The sequence below is a fragment of the Phyllostomus discolor genome, chromosome 8, assembly GCF_004126475.2.
Source record: "Phyllostomus discolor isolate MPI-MPIP mPhyDis1 chromosome 8, mPhyDis1.pri.v3, whole genome shotgun sequence".
NCBI lineage: Eukaryota > Metazoa > Chordata > Mammalia > Chiroptera > Phyllostomidae > Phyllostomus > Phyllostomus discolor.
The window spans coordinates 67,317,905-67,336,709 of NC_040910.2; the positions used below are offsets into that span (position 1 = coordinate 67,317,905).

Sequence of the window (18,805 nt, forward strand, 5' to 3'; positions counted from 1 at the left end):
CCCATAAATGGGTTCTATAAATTGAGGGGGGGTTTTTTTCATCCTCATCCAAGGATATGCTTTTATTGATTTTAGATTGAGAGGAAAGGGGGATGGGGAGAGGGAAGGAGAAAGTGGGGGAGAGTGGGGAGGGGGTAGAGAGAGGGGAGAGAGACAGAAACATCACTGTGAGAATGAAATATCAATAGGTTGCCTCCTGTACACAACCCAACTGGGGATGGAACCCACAACCTTTTGGTACACAGGATGACACTCCAACCCACTAAACTACCCAGCCAGGACTATACATTTAGGTTTTTAAAAGGTTAGAATAAAATAATATTAATCAAGAGTAAATTGCACTCAAAGAGGGTCTGTTGTATCCTATCTACTTCCTGAATATATAAGTACAGGAGAGTACTGTGACTGAAATTTCTGATTTGTTACTTACATTTGTGCAAGATTAAGTCAGTTTTAGAATATCATGAGAAATTTAGTTACAAGATAGATGACTGAATAGAAATAGTGAAAAAGGACAGTTGATTAAGAAATTGGTACTACTGAAGGGTGAATAGTTAAACCTGTGGACAAAAATTTACTGGTCACTGAAGAGGTCACTGCTAACTGGAACACAAGTATTTCACCAGGTTATTTATTTAATATTCTAAATAAGAATTCCTACTCTATTCTCACAGAGAGTTTTCCAATGACTAATTCTGGACCCCAAGTACCGAGGAGGCAATGCCCCGAAGGCCCTGAGCACTCTGAACACTAAATATAAATTATATACAAAGCTGCACTCCAGTAAAGGTTTGATCTTACCTTAGCAGAACTAGTCTCACATACCCACTGATTCTACAACTTCATAAAAAAAAGTCAAGAATTATTATTTGACATGGTTTTATTATCTTCAGAAATTAAGAGATTTTTAAAAAGTTAAAAAGAACCCTGATTAATGACTAGATCAACTCAGATTCCAGAGTATGAAAAATAAATATCCAGTTTTAATTCAAAGTACAGAAAAATCACAATAAGTGCATTTGTGTGTAGTGTGCATATATACATAAAATTTCACATCCTTCAACAGTGGTGCAGTTCAGTCAGAGGTGGTCAATGCTTAACTCTATAATTTGCATTCAATTGTATGCCCCCCAAAAAACAAAACTTTTCCTTCCTCTCTTTTTTTTTTTGTGTAGGGGTGGGGTGGGGACAGACTACAACTACTAATTGCAGAGCCCACAAATGTTTGGAAACAAAAGTTAACCAGTTCCTAATCAAAGAATTAACTTAGACAAAAACCATTGATAGTGGCCAGACCACCAGGGCCTGATAGGGCCCTGCAGCCTACAGTGACAGCACCTAAACCCACAGATCAGTCCTAACAACCAGAAATCACATGCTTCCTGATGTGATGCAACGAGAAATGCACAGCTCTACCTGGGAAGTGTTCCTGCCAAAAAACGGAATCATATGTGATCAAGCCTCTATATCCAGCTACCAATTCACAGGAAATACAAAGAAGAACATGTAAAACACTAATTACTAAAAGGATCACATCAGGAAGCTGGATAATCAACCATATCCAAAATGTGTAAAATGTTACAAAATACAGGACCCAATATTTTCAATAGATAAATGGCGAGAAGAATGGAGAGAAGAGGAAACAACTCTTAGATCTAAAGAAACTTAAGAGATACCTTAAGAGATATATCAACCAAGTGCAATGTGTGTAGACCATGTTGAGATCTCAACTTGAACAAATCAACTATAAACACAGCATCTGTAAGGCATTTGAGGAAATCTGAACAGTGAGTGGCTATCTAATATTGTTTCATCTATTTAATGGTGTAATAACGGCACTGAGGTTATGTGTTTAAGAGTCTTTGTCACTTAGCAGATATGTGACTGACAGATATCTGGATGAAATTAATGACACTCAGAATTAGCTTTAAGATATTTCAGGAGAGACAGATGCCAGGAGGAGGAACAAATGAAGCCTGGCCACATGTTGTTACTGTTGCTATGTAATGGGCACATGGCAGTTCCTTATACTATTCTTTTTGTGTGTTTGAAAACTACTATAATTAAAAGGGTTTTTTTAATTAAATAATTTTCTCTCTTCTACCCCTAAGTAAAAGAAAGTAGGAGAGACATTTTTTTCTTTTTTAAAGCATCAACTCATTGTTAAGAGAGTCCATATACAAATCTGCCCTCATGCAATGGCGAGCTATGCTGCTTTGTTCACTGACTACCAAGTCTCCTGATCTACTGATCTTGATCAGCTGTTTTCCAGGCACATAAGCCATCTGAAGATTTTCCACATCTGTCTAAATAATGTTGATTTATTTATTCTGCCAGAATGATTCTGGGTATTTTATTAAACATGTTCCCCTAGTGACAGATCCACTATGTCCCTTAGCTTCCGTGGCACAAGAATAAATCTTTCCACTTAATATTCTGGCAGGCTTATCAGATAGCATTATGAAACTCTCTGGCTTCAGGAAAATCAGAAATGATAGAAATGGTAAGTCTATATCTCATGACCATTTGCAAGTGAACACCCCTCAAAAACCATTCCTATGAGTGCCCAGCGCTTTCTTTCAAGAATCAAGAAAACACTATGGTTCATAGCATGTAATCTGTGACCAGACCAAGGTCACACAGTTCTATCACTCATTAACTATATGACTTTGGGGGAAAAAAAAATTTAAAGATTTTATTTGTTTATTTAGAGAGAGGGGAAGGGAGGGAGAAAAATGGAGAGAAACATCAATGTGTGGTTGCCTTTCACATGGCCCCCACTGGGGACCTGGCCTACAACCCAGGTATGTGCCTTGACTGGGAATCGAACCGGCGACCCTTTCGTTCTCAGCCCAAGCTCAATCCACTGGGCTACACCAGCCAGGGCTGGAAAATTTACTTAATCTTTCTATGCCTCAGTTTTCTCGTTTAAGTAATTATTTTACCTACTTCATAAGGTTGATGTAAGAATTAAAGGAGTTAGAACAGGATGTATTTAGAACAAAATCTGACACACAGTAAAGAAGTTACCTATTATTATTACTACTACATAGTCTGTCTCATGTTCAAGATCTCAAACATAAGCTTCTTCAGAGTAGGCTCTAGATTTAATTCACCTTTAAAGAACCAGTGCCTCTTACCATGAGTGGTGCATATACATTTGTTAATTGTCACATTTGTGCCTCCATTTATTTAACATAAGAGGTTCTCTAAAAGGGAGTAAATATGCTTGAATACACTTGACGTTCATTTCTGATGAATGTTCACTTCATTCTCCCTAATGAGAAGATGAACACCAACATGTCTAGTACACATCTTTTCATCTAGACACTTGTGTCTGGATTTTGAAAGCACTCATAAAATTATGTAGTGATAATTCAACTACTTACTAACACCTTGTTTGAAAACTATCACCCTAAATTTATAAGCTAAATTAAAAACCACTTTGATTAACTTGGGATTTAATTAGGAAACTCTGGATATTTTCCACATCATTTCTGCTCTATATCCATTCAACCACACAAGTTTTCTTAATTACCCTTTCACTGTTAAGAGTTAAGTTTAACTGGTAGCTGAATGGAAATTTTCTGCAATGTGAATCACTAATTGTTCTCTTGCTCAAAATTATCACATCAGGCTTTCTCAAATGATTTTGAAGGTACTATAGTTGTTCAAAATGAAACCTTCCTTCTTCTAGCATCAAAACCCATTTTTCAGGAGAAATTAATGTTTCTACCACTTCCAAGATAAAAGATAATTAGGCAACCCTCCCCTTGGCATGGTATAATGTATAAGGGGACTACATAAATCTTGACTCTGCCTATACCACTACTACCATTCTTGGGTTTTGATTAATACAAAAGCTGTTTTCCAAGCAGATGGACTTTCCATTGGCAGTTTATCATGGCCCACAAAGATAGTGATGAAAATATACTGGATGCTAGTTGAGCTTATGGCAAATCCCACAAAAGTCTCATTTTAACTTACTTCAGGATCTATACAAATTTAAATAAACCTTGCTAAACTCCAACAGTAGCAAATGTGATCATTCTGTTTCTTAGGATTGCTGAAAAACTTAGCTGACTTTTAAAAATTTCGAATAATAAAATATTAGTCATTGGGTGTAGACTTTTGCTACATTAAATGGGAAACTGAAATTTGAATCAGCTGAGTTTTCTAAGCTCTTCATTTTAAATGCAGAATGGCCTGTCCCTCTCCTCTACTCCTCCCTTCCCCTGGCTTTTTATACTCCACCTCCAACAAAGCCAAAAACGCTTCTTAAGCAAAACATCTTCTTTTACAAACATCTCTTATCAGGTCAGTAAACATATTAATTACATACTCAAATTTCTAGAAAGACTCAAGAAACATCCATCCTCCTGTTTATTGTTTCCTTTTAATTATTACCTATTTAAAAACAATTAGGGGCACTTACCTTGTAGTTTCACAATGAAGTGAGAACCTGTCATTAGGATACCTCCATTTTTTCTCCAAAAGTGACCACTACCTAATTTCTATTAGCACTTCCAGGATACCAGTCACCTCTAGAGCATGTAATTTTCTAAATAAAGATCCCCTTGCTATGCAAACATTCCCAAGTAAAACAATTTTTAAAGGCCACTAAAAGCTACCAAAAGTGTAAAAGCCAAAGCTACAGAAAAATTCAACACTATCCAAACTTGTCTGTAGCACTCAAGAACTCTACAGCCAAAAGATAAAAATACATTGCAGAACAGAAGGGAAAAAGGGGGCTAAAGATCTCTTGTGTAAAAACTAAACTATTAACAGACTATTTGCCCAACTGCTAACTAGTCTCACTTAGATTAGCACAGGGTTCTGTTATTTTCTTAGGAAAATTCCTATGCCCTCAAATCCTTAACGGACCATAATTCCCCTCTAAATAAAAAATCAGAATGCTGATACACTAAAGTAAATTTGACATTTATAAAAGAATTTCTCAAAAACTTTGTTTCTAGGCAAATCTACTACTCCCTTTGAAAAACTGGTTTTATAAAGCAAAGTAAATCATATCCTAAAGAATGTTTACAAGTTAGCTCATTAAAACCACTAAGATATGGTAATCCAAACTTGGTCATAGCTCATACAAATACCTTTACAAGTACAAAATTATTATTTTCAAATGATAAATTAATCAACCTTCTAAATGTTGTTCTACATGGTAAAGAATGTTTTTCCCTTAAGTTGTCTTACATTCAGATTTCAGAAAAGTTCAATGATCCAACAGTGTTAAAAGAAATATAACACCTTTTTAAATAATTATAACTTTATTTATTACTTATTATCTTAAATACATATCATCTCAAACATATATATTTAAAAAATCAAAAAGCAAGTAAATGTACAAACTACAATTGATAAAAAGACCATGAGGTGCAAAGTGGATTTTTATTGAATTTCTATAAAAATCCGATTCCAAAATTAAATATGTAATCTCACACTATTAGCTTGTGTGTGTAAGTACCTACACACACATCTCCAATAAAACTCCACTAACTTACAACAGGCAATTATAATAAACTGATTGGAATAGTGATGTAGCAATATAAAAAACAAAAACTATGTGAAAGTCAAACAGTGGAAAAAAATTAATCCTTCAGAGCTTCCATTAGTCATCAGAATTATCTTACAATAAGTCTTTTTGATTTGTGATGGAGAATTGAGCCTTTGAAGCAGCAGTATCAAATGTACTGGACCTTCACCAATATTTAATTTTGTTCTCTTCTGCCTCATCCCCTCCTACAACTACTGTATGATACGCAAGGTGGGACAAAAGTCGATTTACAGTTGTTCATATGGAAAACACTATAATAATTAATAAACAATACAAGAAAAAACTGTTTCACATACTCACAACTGTAAACCTACTTTGGCCCACTCCGTGCAATTATTTTTAATGAATTAAATACTATAAATTTTTCTGATAATTTTGAAAAACCTTAGAATAAAATTAGACATTCTGACACTACAGTGTGTCCTAATAAATGAAAACACAATGCTTCGGTAATTCCAAGCCCTCTATTTTTAAAGAACTAAGTGACAACTTTTAACATCAAGTTCATATCTATATTCCAGAGCAAACTGAAAGACAGACTGTCTGCAAACATTACAAAATAGCAGTTTTAACTTTTAAGACTTGTCAATCACCAGACCAGTTTTGGAAAAAAATGTTTAATATATGTAAGCAACTGAAAACTTATCCTAAAATACAGTACCAAAAATGCAAAAAGAAATGCTGTCAACTTACAGCCAGCCATCCCTACCAACATACCAGCTCCAACCCTTCCTCACACGTGTGTTCCCTCTTCTAAAGTCTTCCACTGAAGCCCCAACCAGCACAGACACCTCTACTTAACTCTACAGCAGGGCAGGCCCATTGCTGGATCACCGAGCCATGGTCTCCAGGCAGGAAAGAAGCTATCATGAGACCCAGAGCACCACTCATGCTTCTTCTCACAACAGAACAACAGGAGCAAAGGTGCCCAGCACACATCTGCCCCTGCACCATCTCACTCTGGGTTCAGCTACTCATCAATCAGTAACATCAGTACTTTGAACACTTAACAACCAACAAAGGATCAACTCTCGCCCACTGCAGCAGGCGTACACCAAGAGCAGGGACCAATTCTATTCATTTCTGTACCCGTAATCTTCCTCACTTTATAGTACCTGTGTCAAATATGTGCTTTGTGAATTAATGTATAGAACTGTGTTGAATCCCAAAAGCTGGAAAATAAAGAGAGGAAGAAATAAAAAGGGAGATGTGAGAAAGCAGTCACAGTACAACAAGGTAGTGAAGGCAACCCAAAGCAAGCATCAAAGTGGGACTATATACGCTCCTGTGTTAAGATTCTTTCATGTGTACTGAAGGAGATAACACTGCAAACCTGTTATTTCTATAATAATGGGACAGGGACAGGGCCATTTAAACAATCTAATGGCATTTTTAATCTACCTACAAAGCTATTTATAGACATTGTATACAATTTTAAACTTAACAAAAATCAATACATTTCTCTTATTTTATGTCCACAATAGAACTAAGACAAAAAAGGCAACAATGTGTATGCAGTTTTAAATTTTAAAAACACTGGGATTTTTCTTTAATTTCATGTCAATATATAAAAATTAAAAATTAAATTAAATACTAAACAGAAATATTTTATACTAAAAGGTAAATGAATGCTAAAAATTTTCATAGTAAATGTTAAAATTAAAAGCTAGCATAAAATAGTTGTAACTTCATTACATATGTATCATATATATGTTCATTGTAGAGGGAATTATATACTATTTTTAATTTAAGATAAGAGAAGGATGGTAATAATGGACCAGCTAAAAAAAATTAACCCAGGATGTAGGTATCCCATTCTATTATTCATTATATATTTACATCATGGGTGAACCACTCAAGAAATAAATCGTTGTTAACTACATTTCAAAGGAAGTCACAGTGTGCAACCAACAGAAATTAAGTATTTGGCTTCATCAAAAAATTTAGAAACAGAAATGTTTTCTCCAGGTTAAACTGTTTCCTTTGAACTAACTTTCTTAATAAGAACGATACCTATCAGGGGATCTAAAGTGTACAGCATGCTAACTACGGCTAATAATGTTGTATTGTATGCTTAAAAGTTGCTAAAAGAATAAATCTTAAATGTTCACAAAAAAATAATTATGTGAGGTTATGGAAGTGTTAACTAACCTTATTGTTGTTATCATTTCACAACATATAAGTGTGTCAAATCATCACATTGTACACACTAAGTTTACACAATGTTATATATCAATTATATTTCAATAAGGCTGAGGAAAGAAGACTAATATATATAGAAAAGTGGTCATCATTCTTCCCCACTCTATAAATAGATAAGCAGAAGATGAAACTAGTTACATTATATTTTGGGATCCTTTTATGTTAACTGTAGAATAGTCTCCTTGAGTTGAGATTTTTTAAAACTGCATTTTATACAGTGATATTTAAGCTTAGAATGCATTTCTTTTAGCTTTACAAATTTTGCTTTTTAATAAAAAACATATTCTGTATTTTACGAGGACTAGTGTTTGAATATAATACACTGGTTTCTAATGGGGGGTGATGGGAGGCAGGAAGAAGAAAGTGGGTTTTGTTTTAAAGAAAAAAGTAATAAAATGCATTAAATGTATGGCTTAAATAAATTAATTTTAGAGCATGAGACCTCTAATACAGTTGTATACTTTTTGTACTAAAATCTTAAAAGTGAACTTACCTCAACTTGTGACTTAAATCATAGTTAGGTATGACTGCCTATGTATGTACTCCTATCTACACACGAACACCTATATACACCTTTATATACCCATACACATCTTTCCAAAGCTAGTTTTCTTTCTATGCCTATATACATCCAAATATACATATAAATCTTTCCATATACATATACATTAGAATGTGTATGTCTTTCTTCTATTTCAAACAAAAATGAGAATATAACAACAAATTTTTTTGCATTTGGAAAAAGAATGAAAAATGGAAGCTCTTTTAATGTAAAATTGCCATGGTTGGTTAGTTAAAACAATAGTAGACACATTCCCAATACCAAGATGGATATGAAAAAAATAAGTAGCATAGTATCATAAAATGTGTAGCTTACTTTGTGCCTTTTCACAGAAGTTTATCTGAAAGCCTAAAGTAAAAGAGATAATTCCAGTTCATTTACTGTAAATCAAACAAACCAAAATTAGAACATGACATTGCATTTTTATATAACAATTTGAATAAAACAAATTTAAGAACAGTTCAAATCACATAACCCCCACCATCACAGATATAACACATTTCTTTAATAATTTGGCCTTTTCTGATATAGATATACTTTATTATAGAATTGAAATCCAGTTTACATTATAAAAGTTACATTGTCTTTACCTTTATTTTCATATTCTATTCGATTAAAAAACAAAACAAAGCAGCTATTAGCCCTCGGAAACGAAGAATAATTTTTGAGATAGATTTGTCAATTCTTTCAACCTACAAATTCAGAATATTACAAGCTATTTTACTAACTCAAATTACTGACTTAAACTATTCATGATTAATTACTAACTAGGATTCAAAAGCTTTAGTAGTTCATAAATTGTGAACCTAAACATTTTCTAGTCAGCTACCTCCAAATAATAAGACAATGAACTACTGAGAGGTGCTGAAATTCTCCTCGAGTAGGCCTAATTTAAATAAATAAATAAATAAATAAAAGACCATGTCCCTAGGAATGATAAGATAGAGCAGGAGTTTAGTTATAAAGAAAACTGTGAAACATGGACACATTTTCTAAATCCAGTTGAATCTCATTGTCCCTTATGCATACAGTGTACACAGATGTAATTTTTTTGTAAAATACACCCAGTAAAATAAGCTGTTTAAAACAACAGTTTTCTCAAAATTTTCTTTCACCCCCTTAGTTCATTGGGTAAATAGCTGGTATTCTTAGAAGTCTATATATGCCTTTGCTTATTACTACTTTGGGAAACAAACTGGAGAGAGTACACTTAGAATGAGTATCACTCAAGCTTGTATTTATACAAATTCCATCAAAACTTGTATGAAAAAGAACCAGGACTAAAGGAAGAATATGACTAAGCAATCTCTCCCATCTAGTTATCAAAATGTTTGGGATTTAAGTAGATAAGGGTATCATCTTTTTGTAGAAAACTTGAAAATGCTAATGTAACTACTGTGACATGAAGGTTACTTTGGTGCACAAAAGTAACCAACCCACTGTTTACTTCCTAATGACACAAATGGCAAGATTTCATAGGACAGAGGTACTGGGGGCACACCTGGAGGCAGGGCACAGACACTTTCACTAAAGCTCAATTCGTGCTCTACCAGACCAGCAGCACGAAGACTTCAGGAAGAACAAAAGTCAAAGATCCATGGGTCTTAGAAACCGAAGCAACTAAAAGCCAGCTAAAAGATCCATGGGTCTTAGAAATCCATGCTTAGAAACCGAAGAAACTAAAAGCCAGCAAGCCTCCGGCCAAGCAAAGCCAGCGACAAGTCAGGAGGAAAGGGAACTGGCTCTTTGGAAGCAGCAGTGGGACAGAGAGCAGAGGAGCCTGAGCCAGGGGTCCAAAGCCAGGCTCCCACCCACTCCCACTAGAAGGAAGGGAAAGTTCACCTGTACCATAGCTAGAGAGGAAGTTAATGAAACAATTGTAAGGCAATAGTTACTCTTCTCTTTTTAGTTCTAAATACAGGCACCAGTTGCTACTAAGTAGCAAAAATAAAAGATGAGAGAAAAGGTGAACAAAATAGCAACATGAATGGGGAAAGGAGCAAGAAAAATAAATTTGAAAAGTTTGAAAAAGAATGAGTTGGATCTGTACATACGTTTGTATAAAAATAAGTTACAGGACAAAACATAATAAATAGAAACAAATTATAAAGGTGTAGATAAACTAGAATGTTAGAATGTCACCAATTACTGCTCTAACACTCAGAAGATAAACCCATGTTTTTAAGTACTTTAAAATTCTCAAAACTTCAAGTTCTGCCAGTACAGTATCAATGCAAGCAGCTCAAAAGGGAGGGAGTGAAATTCACAAAGCAAAACTACAGACTTGCACTTTTTACCTAATTATGGAGGAAGTAACCAAGTAAACAGACTCATAATAACATAATGGCTCACCTTTTCTTTAAAATTCCATTCAATCTTAACAATCAAATCAGATAAACTATTTAGCTAAATCTTTCTAGACCAGGGGTGTCAAACTCATTTTCACCCAGATGTAATTTTAGGGCTGTATAAATGTAACTACTCCTTAACAAGGTGCTGGCTGGATAAAACAAGGTGGAGGGCTAGATTCGGCCTGTGGGCCTTGCGTTTGCCACCTGCGCCACAGGCCAAGCCGCCAAGTCTTCCTCTGAGACAAGCACAAGGAGTTTAGTTGTTTGTCACTTTAAAGCTTTAACCTCAAAATGTTAACATGTCTTAAATTGCAAAATTACTCATAGTACATCATTATAGTTCTAATATCTAAGAATTTATCTAAGCTTGCCCAAAATGCCTGTTTCCATTGTACTTAGAGTGAGCCCCAAAAGACTTCCTGCTGCTATTTCTTTAGCTTTCCTTACTTCACTTTTCCCATGCTTAAAAGGGAGCCACCTTAATTTAGTAATTCCAGGTTGTATGCATCATCCAGAACCATTCATAATTTGGTAAGTACTAATCAAATATGCCAGTTCTTCTTCCTCCCTGTGGCCAGTGACTCTTATTTTTTCTGGTTATGTAACTTTAATGCTCTGTTATCATCTCAAACCTTTTCAATTAACCCTAGTACGCCCATGGAGAGACTAACTTCTATAAGCCTCAATTTTCTCATCTGTACCATAGAATAATAATACCCAAAAGTGTTTTGTGGTGATTAAATAAGGCAATCTGTCTAAAATGTCCAACAGAAACCCTGGAATAAAGTAGGTGAATATTTTCATAGTCATTATTCCTGGTCTCTCCCCCAGGTGAGCAGTGATTATGGCACCTTCCCTGCCAGACCAGCTTAACCTATGCAAAACCAGTCCCTCTCTCTCCCTTCATTCTCTTCAGCCATCTTAAGACAGTTAAAAGAAAAGAACTCCAGAGGGTAGGGGAATCCCCACCAAACCTCCGCATTTCTGCTACAGCCCTGCCTCGACACTGCCTGAGGACTTTAACAACTCCAAAAAAAAGAATACCCCACCTCCGTCCCCCCACTGGAAACTAACCCAGATATCAGGGATACTGGCAAATACATCAGGGGAACCCCTTCATGTCTCTTACATTTTAGCAAAGCCAGGCAATGAACAGACACAGGCATGTCAAATACATAGCAGAGCTATATTTGGCAACATTTATCTTGTTTCCCTGTCTTAAATTTTTATCTGATTGTTGGTAAGATGAAATGCAGCTTGAAAAGGCTGCTGTGTCTCTCCCTGTGGTGGAGAATGATGTGCTGAGCTTCAACAATCAAGCTGTGTATGATATGACTGTTATTTTTTTCAAAAAGTCCATCTTGACTTGTGTTTAACTATTGACTAATGCTCCCTTTCACTGTGTAGCCACAAATTAGGCCAATCTTACCACTCTTTGTCCTTGAATCCTTTCTATGAGTATCCATTAATTCCCAACGAAGCTGAAAGTATAAAGAAACACATGAAGACTTTCTGGAGTTGGGGGGAAAGGAATAGAAGCTAACCCATGCCCATTGGCAAGGAGAGTAATTTGCCCAGATGGCAGATGTATCCAGGATGGCAACGTATGTTATTAACTCTTATGCTAAATGTGTCCCTTTTATATATTAGGCATAGTGTACAAAGAGATCTATTACCTTGCATATCTACACTGGCCTCTTGGGCCTCAAGGCCTAATTAAAGTTTCCTACTTACTTGTAAATTTCTAATCAAAATGCCTCCAAATACAAAATACCAGTGTAAAACCTCCAGCATGTTTAGAGCTCTATTTAGAACATACAGGAGCATCAGGAAGCACTAAGACTCCAAAATTAACCTAAATGTGGCTGGATGCTGAGAGTTTCCACCCTTTAACTGAAACCTAAAATAATCTCTCTCTTCTATTTCTGAATCTGCATCACTTCTGGCAAAGAGTCTTCTCTCAGCCCTCGATGGCTGAAATGACTAAAAGAGAGCTCAGAGAACTCTGTGAGCCTGTGTAGCAGAGTACTAAGAAAAGCAAAGGCTATCAGCTAGATTAAATACAGGTGGATTAAAACCTACCTGTACCAGGGCAAATTACTTAATTTCAATGTCAGTTCCCAGATCTATGTAAGGGGACTACGCCCAACTACCTTTAAAGGATACATACAAGCATCAAATTAGGTAAGGATAGAGAAAAAGAGCTGTTCACTATTAGTTTTCCTTTTTAAGTCTGAATTCAAGTTTCTCAGGCTGTATCACCTGGGCCGTTTCTATCTTCTAGAGATGGAGATTGCAAAGGAAACTGACCTAAATTATGAGTGATGGAATTGGCTATGATATCCAGACCCTGAAAAATAAGGAACATGCTACTGGACCAAATTTATCCAGCTTCTCAAAAGAGGTGGAAGAAATAGAATAAAAAATTTAAAAAGCTAGAACACGGAAAAAGAAGACATGACTCAAAAAATACAGGGTTAACTAGTATCACACCTTCAACGAGTTTCAGCACACATCCACTCTGATAAGATGCTTTAAAGGAAAATATGACAAAAGAAGTATCCTGAAAGTGATGTATTTTTCTGCTTTTTAAATTTTAACCCTAGAGTTGCTCTCATTTTTAGTGGAACACAGTGTAATGCAATATATGCTTTCAGAGGGGACTGTTTTTTCTGAGCTGGACTTGTATCAGGTTATATCAAATAAATGGTAAAAGAAATAGCATGCAACAAACTGGGAAGGTAAGCAATTCTAGGATTTAGAATTATGTATGTACAATGTCTATACAATTCTTTAAAATTAACATAAAGTCACCCTCTTATGGTTCTTGGTGAATAAATAGTCCAATATAACTACATACAGGGTGTCTCATACATGTTGTATATACTCCAATATTATTGGGAGAAAAAAAGTATATTGATTTTAAATCTTTTTGCTTTTTCTCAATGGATATACTTCATTACACTTGAAAGGCTTTGTATGTAGAATTACACTATCCTATTTTCACTTAAATTGATATTTATAAAATGTTCAGCTGAGGGTAGATAGGTAAGTCCATAAGTTTTCTGTTACACATCTATATTTGAAACCTAAAAAGAGTAACTCTTTAGATTAGCATATTAAGAAAATCAGAGGAACCTACAACATATATTATTTTTCTTATAGCGTACTTTACAAATGCCTCCATGTTTTTCAGAATCAATTATAGATTCCGACCATTTTTTTTTAAGTTTTAAAAAAACTGACATTTCTTAACTACCTGTATAAAGTTTAAGGAAAAGTTTTATTTTTCCCTGCTTTGTCTTCTATAATGAATTTAACTTCTTGTGTTCATGAGATCTTTTAAATCTATTACATTTTAAGTGACTAGTTACTAAAGCAGGTAACCATCTGTAATAACAGTTCTTGTATACTGATATTTTATATTTTCCAAAGCACTTTCAAACGCATTCATCTAATAATGTGATTCTCATAAACTGCCCTATAAGGTAGGTATTATTCCTATTTTAACAGATGAAATACTCAGAGTTCAGAAAAGGTGGGTAATTTTCCCAATGTCACAGAGCTTGTACATGGCAGAATAGTAAATTGAATCTGGGTAGATAATAAAAAATGGAAATCAACAGGTTAGAGAGAAGGACAGGGCACATTAAAAAGGAAGCTAAAGGAACTGAGTGGATCATGAGGGGTTAGGGACTCATCTACTAATAATGAAAGAGACTATTAAGGAGATTATTAATAAATAACAGAACTGTTATTACCAATAATGATGGCTAACATGTATAATAGCATCCTGATTACATGCCAGCCCACGCTTCACATGCATTCTCAAAAGTACCCATGGGGTAAGCAATATTCCTGCTTTCCAATTGAGAAACTGAGGCTTGCAGAGGTTAAATATCTTGCCCACAGTCACAAAAATCTTAAGTCCTGATGAGGGGATTCAAATCCAGGCCTCCAAAGCTCTGGCTGTTAAGCATTGTATTAAGAAAACATTATTTCCCAATCTGGATCACTCTTGAGCCACAAACATCAGAGTGGTCCAAGCTGGGAAATATTAAAAAGGTGTGCAAGGTTATCCAATGCCCCACACAGTGCTGATCACCCAGAAGTAATTCAGATATCTGTTCTATGAAACGTCTCCCATTATATCCTGTTCAAAACAGCATGGTCATTACAAACTCCCAGAAAGGCAGTGCTGGATGGCAAGTAGAAGCAGACTGTCTGAAGAGGGTAGAAATACAAGGACCACTTCTGTGAGGTTTGATCTAAAGCCAAAGGCCTTTGGTAGATGAAGCACTGGAGGCTAGGCTCTAATATTACAAAACGAGCAAAAAAGAGAGATCCAAAATTACTGCTTAAGCTGATGCTTTACAACCTAAACTCAGCTAGACAATATCCTGAGAATTTCAAGCAATTCTCTTTATTCTGGGTAATCAAAAGAGGTTAAAAAACAGATATAACTAACATGTTCCTGAATCAATCAAGGCTATACACAGTATTGATTTTAAAAAATCACCCATAATTCAGAGAAAAGTTTGATGTCCTCCTTCTCCCTTTTAAAATGAATTTAGCTTAATAGAAAGTTTTGCTTAGTAGGCATACAAACACAGGGGTGGGGGAGGAGAATGGAGAGTAACAGAATAATTCCTAACCTCAATGACTTTCTTTGCATTCCTAGAACATTCCAAACTCTTTCCCATTTTGGAACCTTCACACCAGTTTCTTCTGCTTAGAACTCTCTTCTTTACCATAAGAGAATCATCCCCCCAGATGGGTCTTCCTTGACCATCTCATCAAAGCAGTTTGCCTTCTCCCCTATTATCATCTATCACAAAACCCAGCTCGTTACCTTCCTAACACTTTTCTCCAGCAGTAATTGTATTCACTCTTTTCTGTAAACCCAGTCAGTACTAGAGTACTGTGGCTGGCACTGAGCAAATGTTCAATAATTTTTTTCTGGAAAAAAAAATTTATACAGCTTTTTCAAACTACCAATTTCCTTACCCCCCCCCCAAAAAAAAACCTGACATTATTTTATGTCACCCATTTGGCATAAACAATACAATCCTAAACTGTTATTCTGCTGTTTCATTTCCCCACCACCAACAACTAGGCTGTAAAGCTGTAAGATCAGAAAACCCAAATTGTTCTTCGACTGTATACTGTGCTTTGCAACACAGCAGCTTCCAATAACTAATTCGATTGGAATTAATTATCTGAGGGCCTGCAGAGAAAGTGTCCTCTGAGCTCTGACATCACCCTTTTTATATATCACTGTTCTTTATGTATATTAAAATTATGGGGAGGGTGACAGGATTATAAAAATGCATATAATCCTGTCTCTGCTTCATAAATCACACACATTCTCATAAATACTAAATATTCAATAAATGCAGAACCTAACTAGACACACAGTTATGACAGATCAAGGGGGACTTTAGGAAGATTTTAATCAAAGAACACTTTGGTCACTACCAAGGGTACTCCAACTAATTCTGCTAATCATTTAACTAAGCAGTTTGCTAAAGTTGTCAAAAGATTTCTGAGATTCCCTTTTAAAAATAGCATTGCTACTCGAAATCCCCCGGTTAACTTAGGAAATGAATGATCCCTAATGGGCTAAGGCCTGGTCTTTTCACAGGACCCCCGGTCAAGAGCCACACCAAGCCTAACAAACAGTCCCAGTGGTAAAAGCCATTAATTAGGAGAGCTGCCTGAGATGTCCAGACACTCCACAGTGCCACCTTGACTCGTGCCTTTCTACTTCCTGTATCTCTCCATTTAAACCGAATCCACTCGTTATTACTGTTGTTATTTCTGTATGCAATGCTAACACAGACATCCTTGGCCCGGAACAAATGGCTTCTCCCAGGCCAATGGCTGTCTAACTACCTTCCAGGTGGCTCGGACCTCAGCAAACCCTGCTCCTCCCAGCTCACAGCAACCCTGCAGAAGTTTGGGAATGCAGGGTCCAACACGACCGCGCAGCCGAGGTCAACTCGGTGGTCTGGCCGCAGCTGTGCCGGGAAGGAACCCAAGATGGCCCTGAGAGGGCCCACTGAGGCAGTGGAGAGCGGAGCTCGGGCGCGGGGCCGAGGGGCGCTGGGCCCGGACACCGCCACCGCCTACCTGAGCAGAGGCGGGACACGGAGCCAGGCCCCGCGACACCGCCCGCCCGCCCGCCGCAGCCCAAGCCCGCGCGTTCCCGGAAACGCGGGCGGGGCGCGCGCCAGGTAAGCCCTGGCCGCTACCGGGGCGCCGCGGGGACCGGTCGGGCCAGGTGGGCCCCGCCGACCCGCGGGGGAGTCGGGCAGGGCCCAGGGGCCGAACACAGGCGGAGGCCGCGACCGGAGCCTGAGCGGGTCCCAGCCCGGATCCGGGTCGAGCCCTAGGCGGCCGGCCCGGGGCACGAAGCCGCGAGCGAAGGAGCGAGGAGGGCGCGGGCGGCTCCGGTGGCTTCCTCAGCCGGGTCCGGGGGCGTCCGCGGCGGCGGGGACAGGCCGCGACGACGCCGACGGCCGCGCCAGGGAGCCGGGGTCTCCGCGCTGCCGCGTTCCTTACCCTGCATGCTGCTGACGGCCGGGTGGCCCGGCGCCGGGGACCCTACGGGGCCCGGGGTGCCGCTGCCGCTGCCACCCCCGGAGCCGCCACCGCCGCTCGGGCTCGAAGCCGCCATTGTTGGGAGTGAGGAGCCGAGCGGCGCCGCGGCGGCTGCAATGCAGCAAGCTCAGCCTCTCGCTCCGGCGAGGGGCGCGGCCTCCGCCGGTCCTGGCCCCGCCCCCGGCACGCCCCCGCGGGAGCCCTACGCGGGGGTGCACCAGAAGCTGAGCCTGGAACTGCCCAGGTCGCAGGTGCTGACCCAAAGGCAGTCAGGCAGGCAAAAGTTCGGCACCTGTGCTACGGGGCATAAAGGCGGTTTGCAGAATTAGGAGTGTGTGTGCATTTGGGGCAACAAAAAGGTGCGTAGCTTGCCCAGAAATTTAAGAACCCACTTGTTGGATCTCAAACCCAAAATCAGAATGGTAAAGCTGAAAGCGATTCCAGGCGTCAGGTTTCTTGTCTAACTGGTGACGCGGACCATCCACAAGGGAGTTCACGCTACCTCTGGCTCTGTCCGAAGCTCCTGTTAGGCCCTACGTAACACCCCAACCCCCTACACTGCCCTGGGTACTCCCAAAACTACTGCATCCCAACACTACTGAATCAGAATCTACATTTTAATAATATCCCTAGATAATGTACATATATACCAGGACCTCGTTGTCCAACCTCCTCCCACCCAGACCTTATCTGCGCTGAGACTTCATAGCATGTTGGAAATGTGTCCTCAATCAAAAGAGCCCAGCCTTCTTGCTCCAAACCCAGCCTTAGCCATCAACTTGATTGCTCAGGTGCTAACAGTGGCTAGAGATAGGGGTTAGGGAAAGTAAACTGCGAGAGGAATAAAGACAAATTGAAGGCGAGAGCAGGTAGGTGTCCTGAAGCAGAGGGCCTTTTACATTCTGGCCTGCCACTGTCCTCACAGAGTTTGGCTGACAGAGCAATAGCTCCAAGTCTAGGTGGTTATAAATATGGCCACATCCCCATCTAAGGAATCAGCAGTGCGCCTTACTTTTGTTGGTTCTGGGGAATCCTAAATGTGAGCTCTGTGGAGGGGAAATCTTATCAGACAGAACCAGAAAGGGAAGTTTCCCACCCAGGCTGTCAGCCCAGGGTGCAGACTAAATATTCTACCTACATCTCCTGCCTAATGCTGATTGGAGAGATATAACAAATGACAAAAGAAAAGGAGGAGCCCTGGGCCAGGTGGTCAGTTGGTTGGAGCATTGTCCCATATATCAAAAGGTTGTGGGTTCAATCCTCGGCACAGGTGCCTGTGGGAGGCAACTGATTCACGTTTCTCTCTCACATTGATGTTTCTCCTGCTGTCTCTCCCTCTCTCTCTAATAGTCATATCCTCAGGTGAGGATTTTTTAAAAAGAGGGGAGGAACTGTGGCTCCCTACCATTTTTCCCTGTTAAGGTGTAGATTGGTAGATGGCTTCCTTTTCTTTGGATTTTACATTTTAGCTCCTGGAGGAGTTATTATCAATAATCAAATAAAATTCCTCTTTCA

At 38.4% G+C, this 18,805-nt stretch overlaps 1 protein-coding gene across 2 annotated transcripts in view; it reads right to left on the bottom strand.

Moving 5' to 3' along the window:
* MAP2K4 (mitogen-activated protein kinase kinase 4) overlaps positions 1-17,411 on the bottom strand; it is a 111,957-nt gene extending 94,546 nt beyond the window's left edge. Inside the window, exons 1-2 of one of the 2 annotated variants that reach the window (XM_028534151.2) lie at positions 17,252-17,411; positions 8,652-8,684 (exon numbers count right to left, since the gene is read on the bottom strand). In XM_028534151.2, the coding sequence (XP_028389952.1) occupies positions 8,652-8,684; positions 17,252-17,366 (148 nt within the window). In that variant the 5' untranslated portion in view covers positions 17,367-17,411. The remainder of the gene's footprint in view (positions 1-8,651; positions 8,685-17,251) is intronic. The other variant, XM_028534152.2, reaches the window with a different exon arrangement.
* Between the last annotated feature and the right edge of the window lie 1,394 nt (positions 17,412-18,805).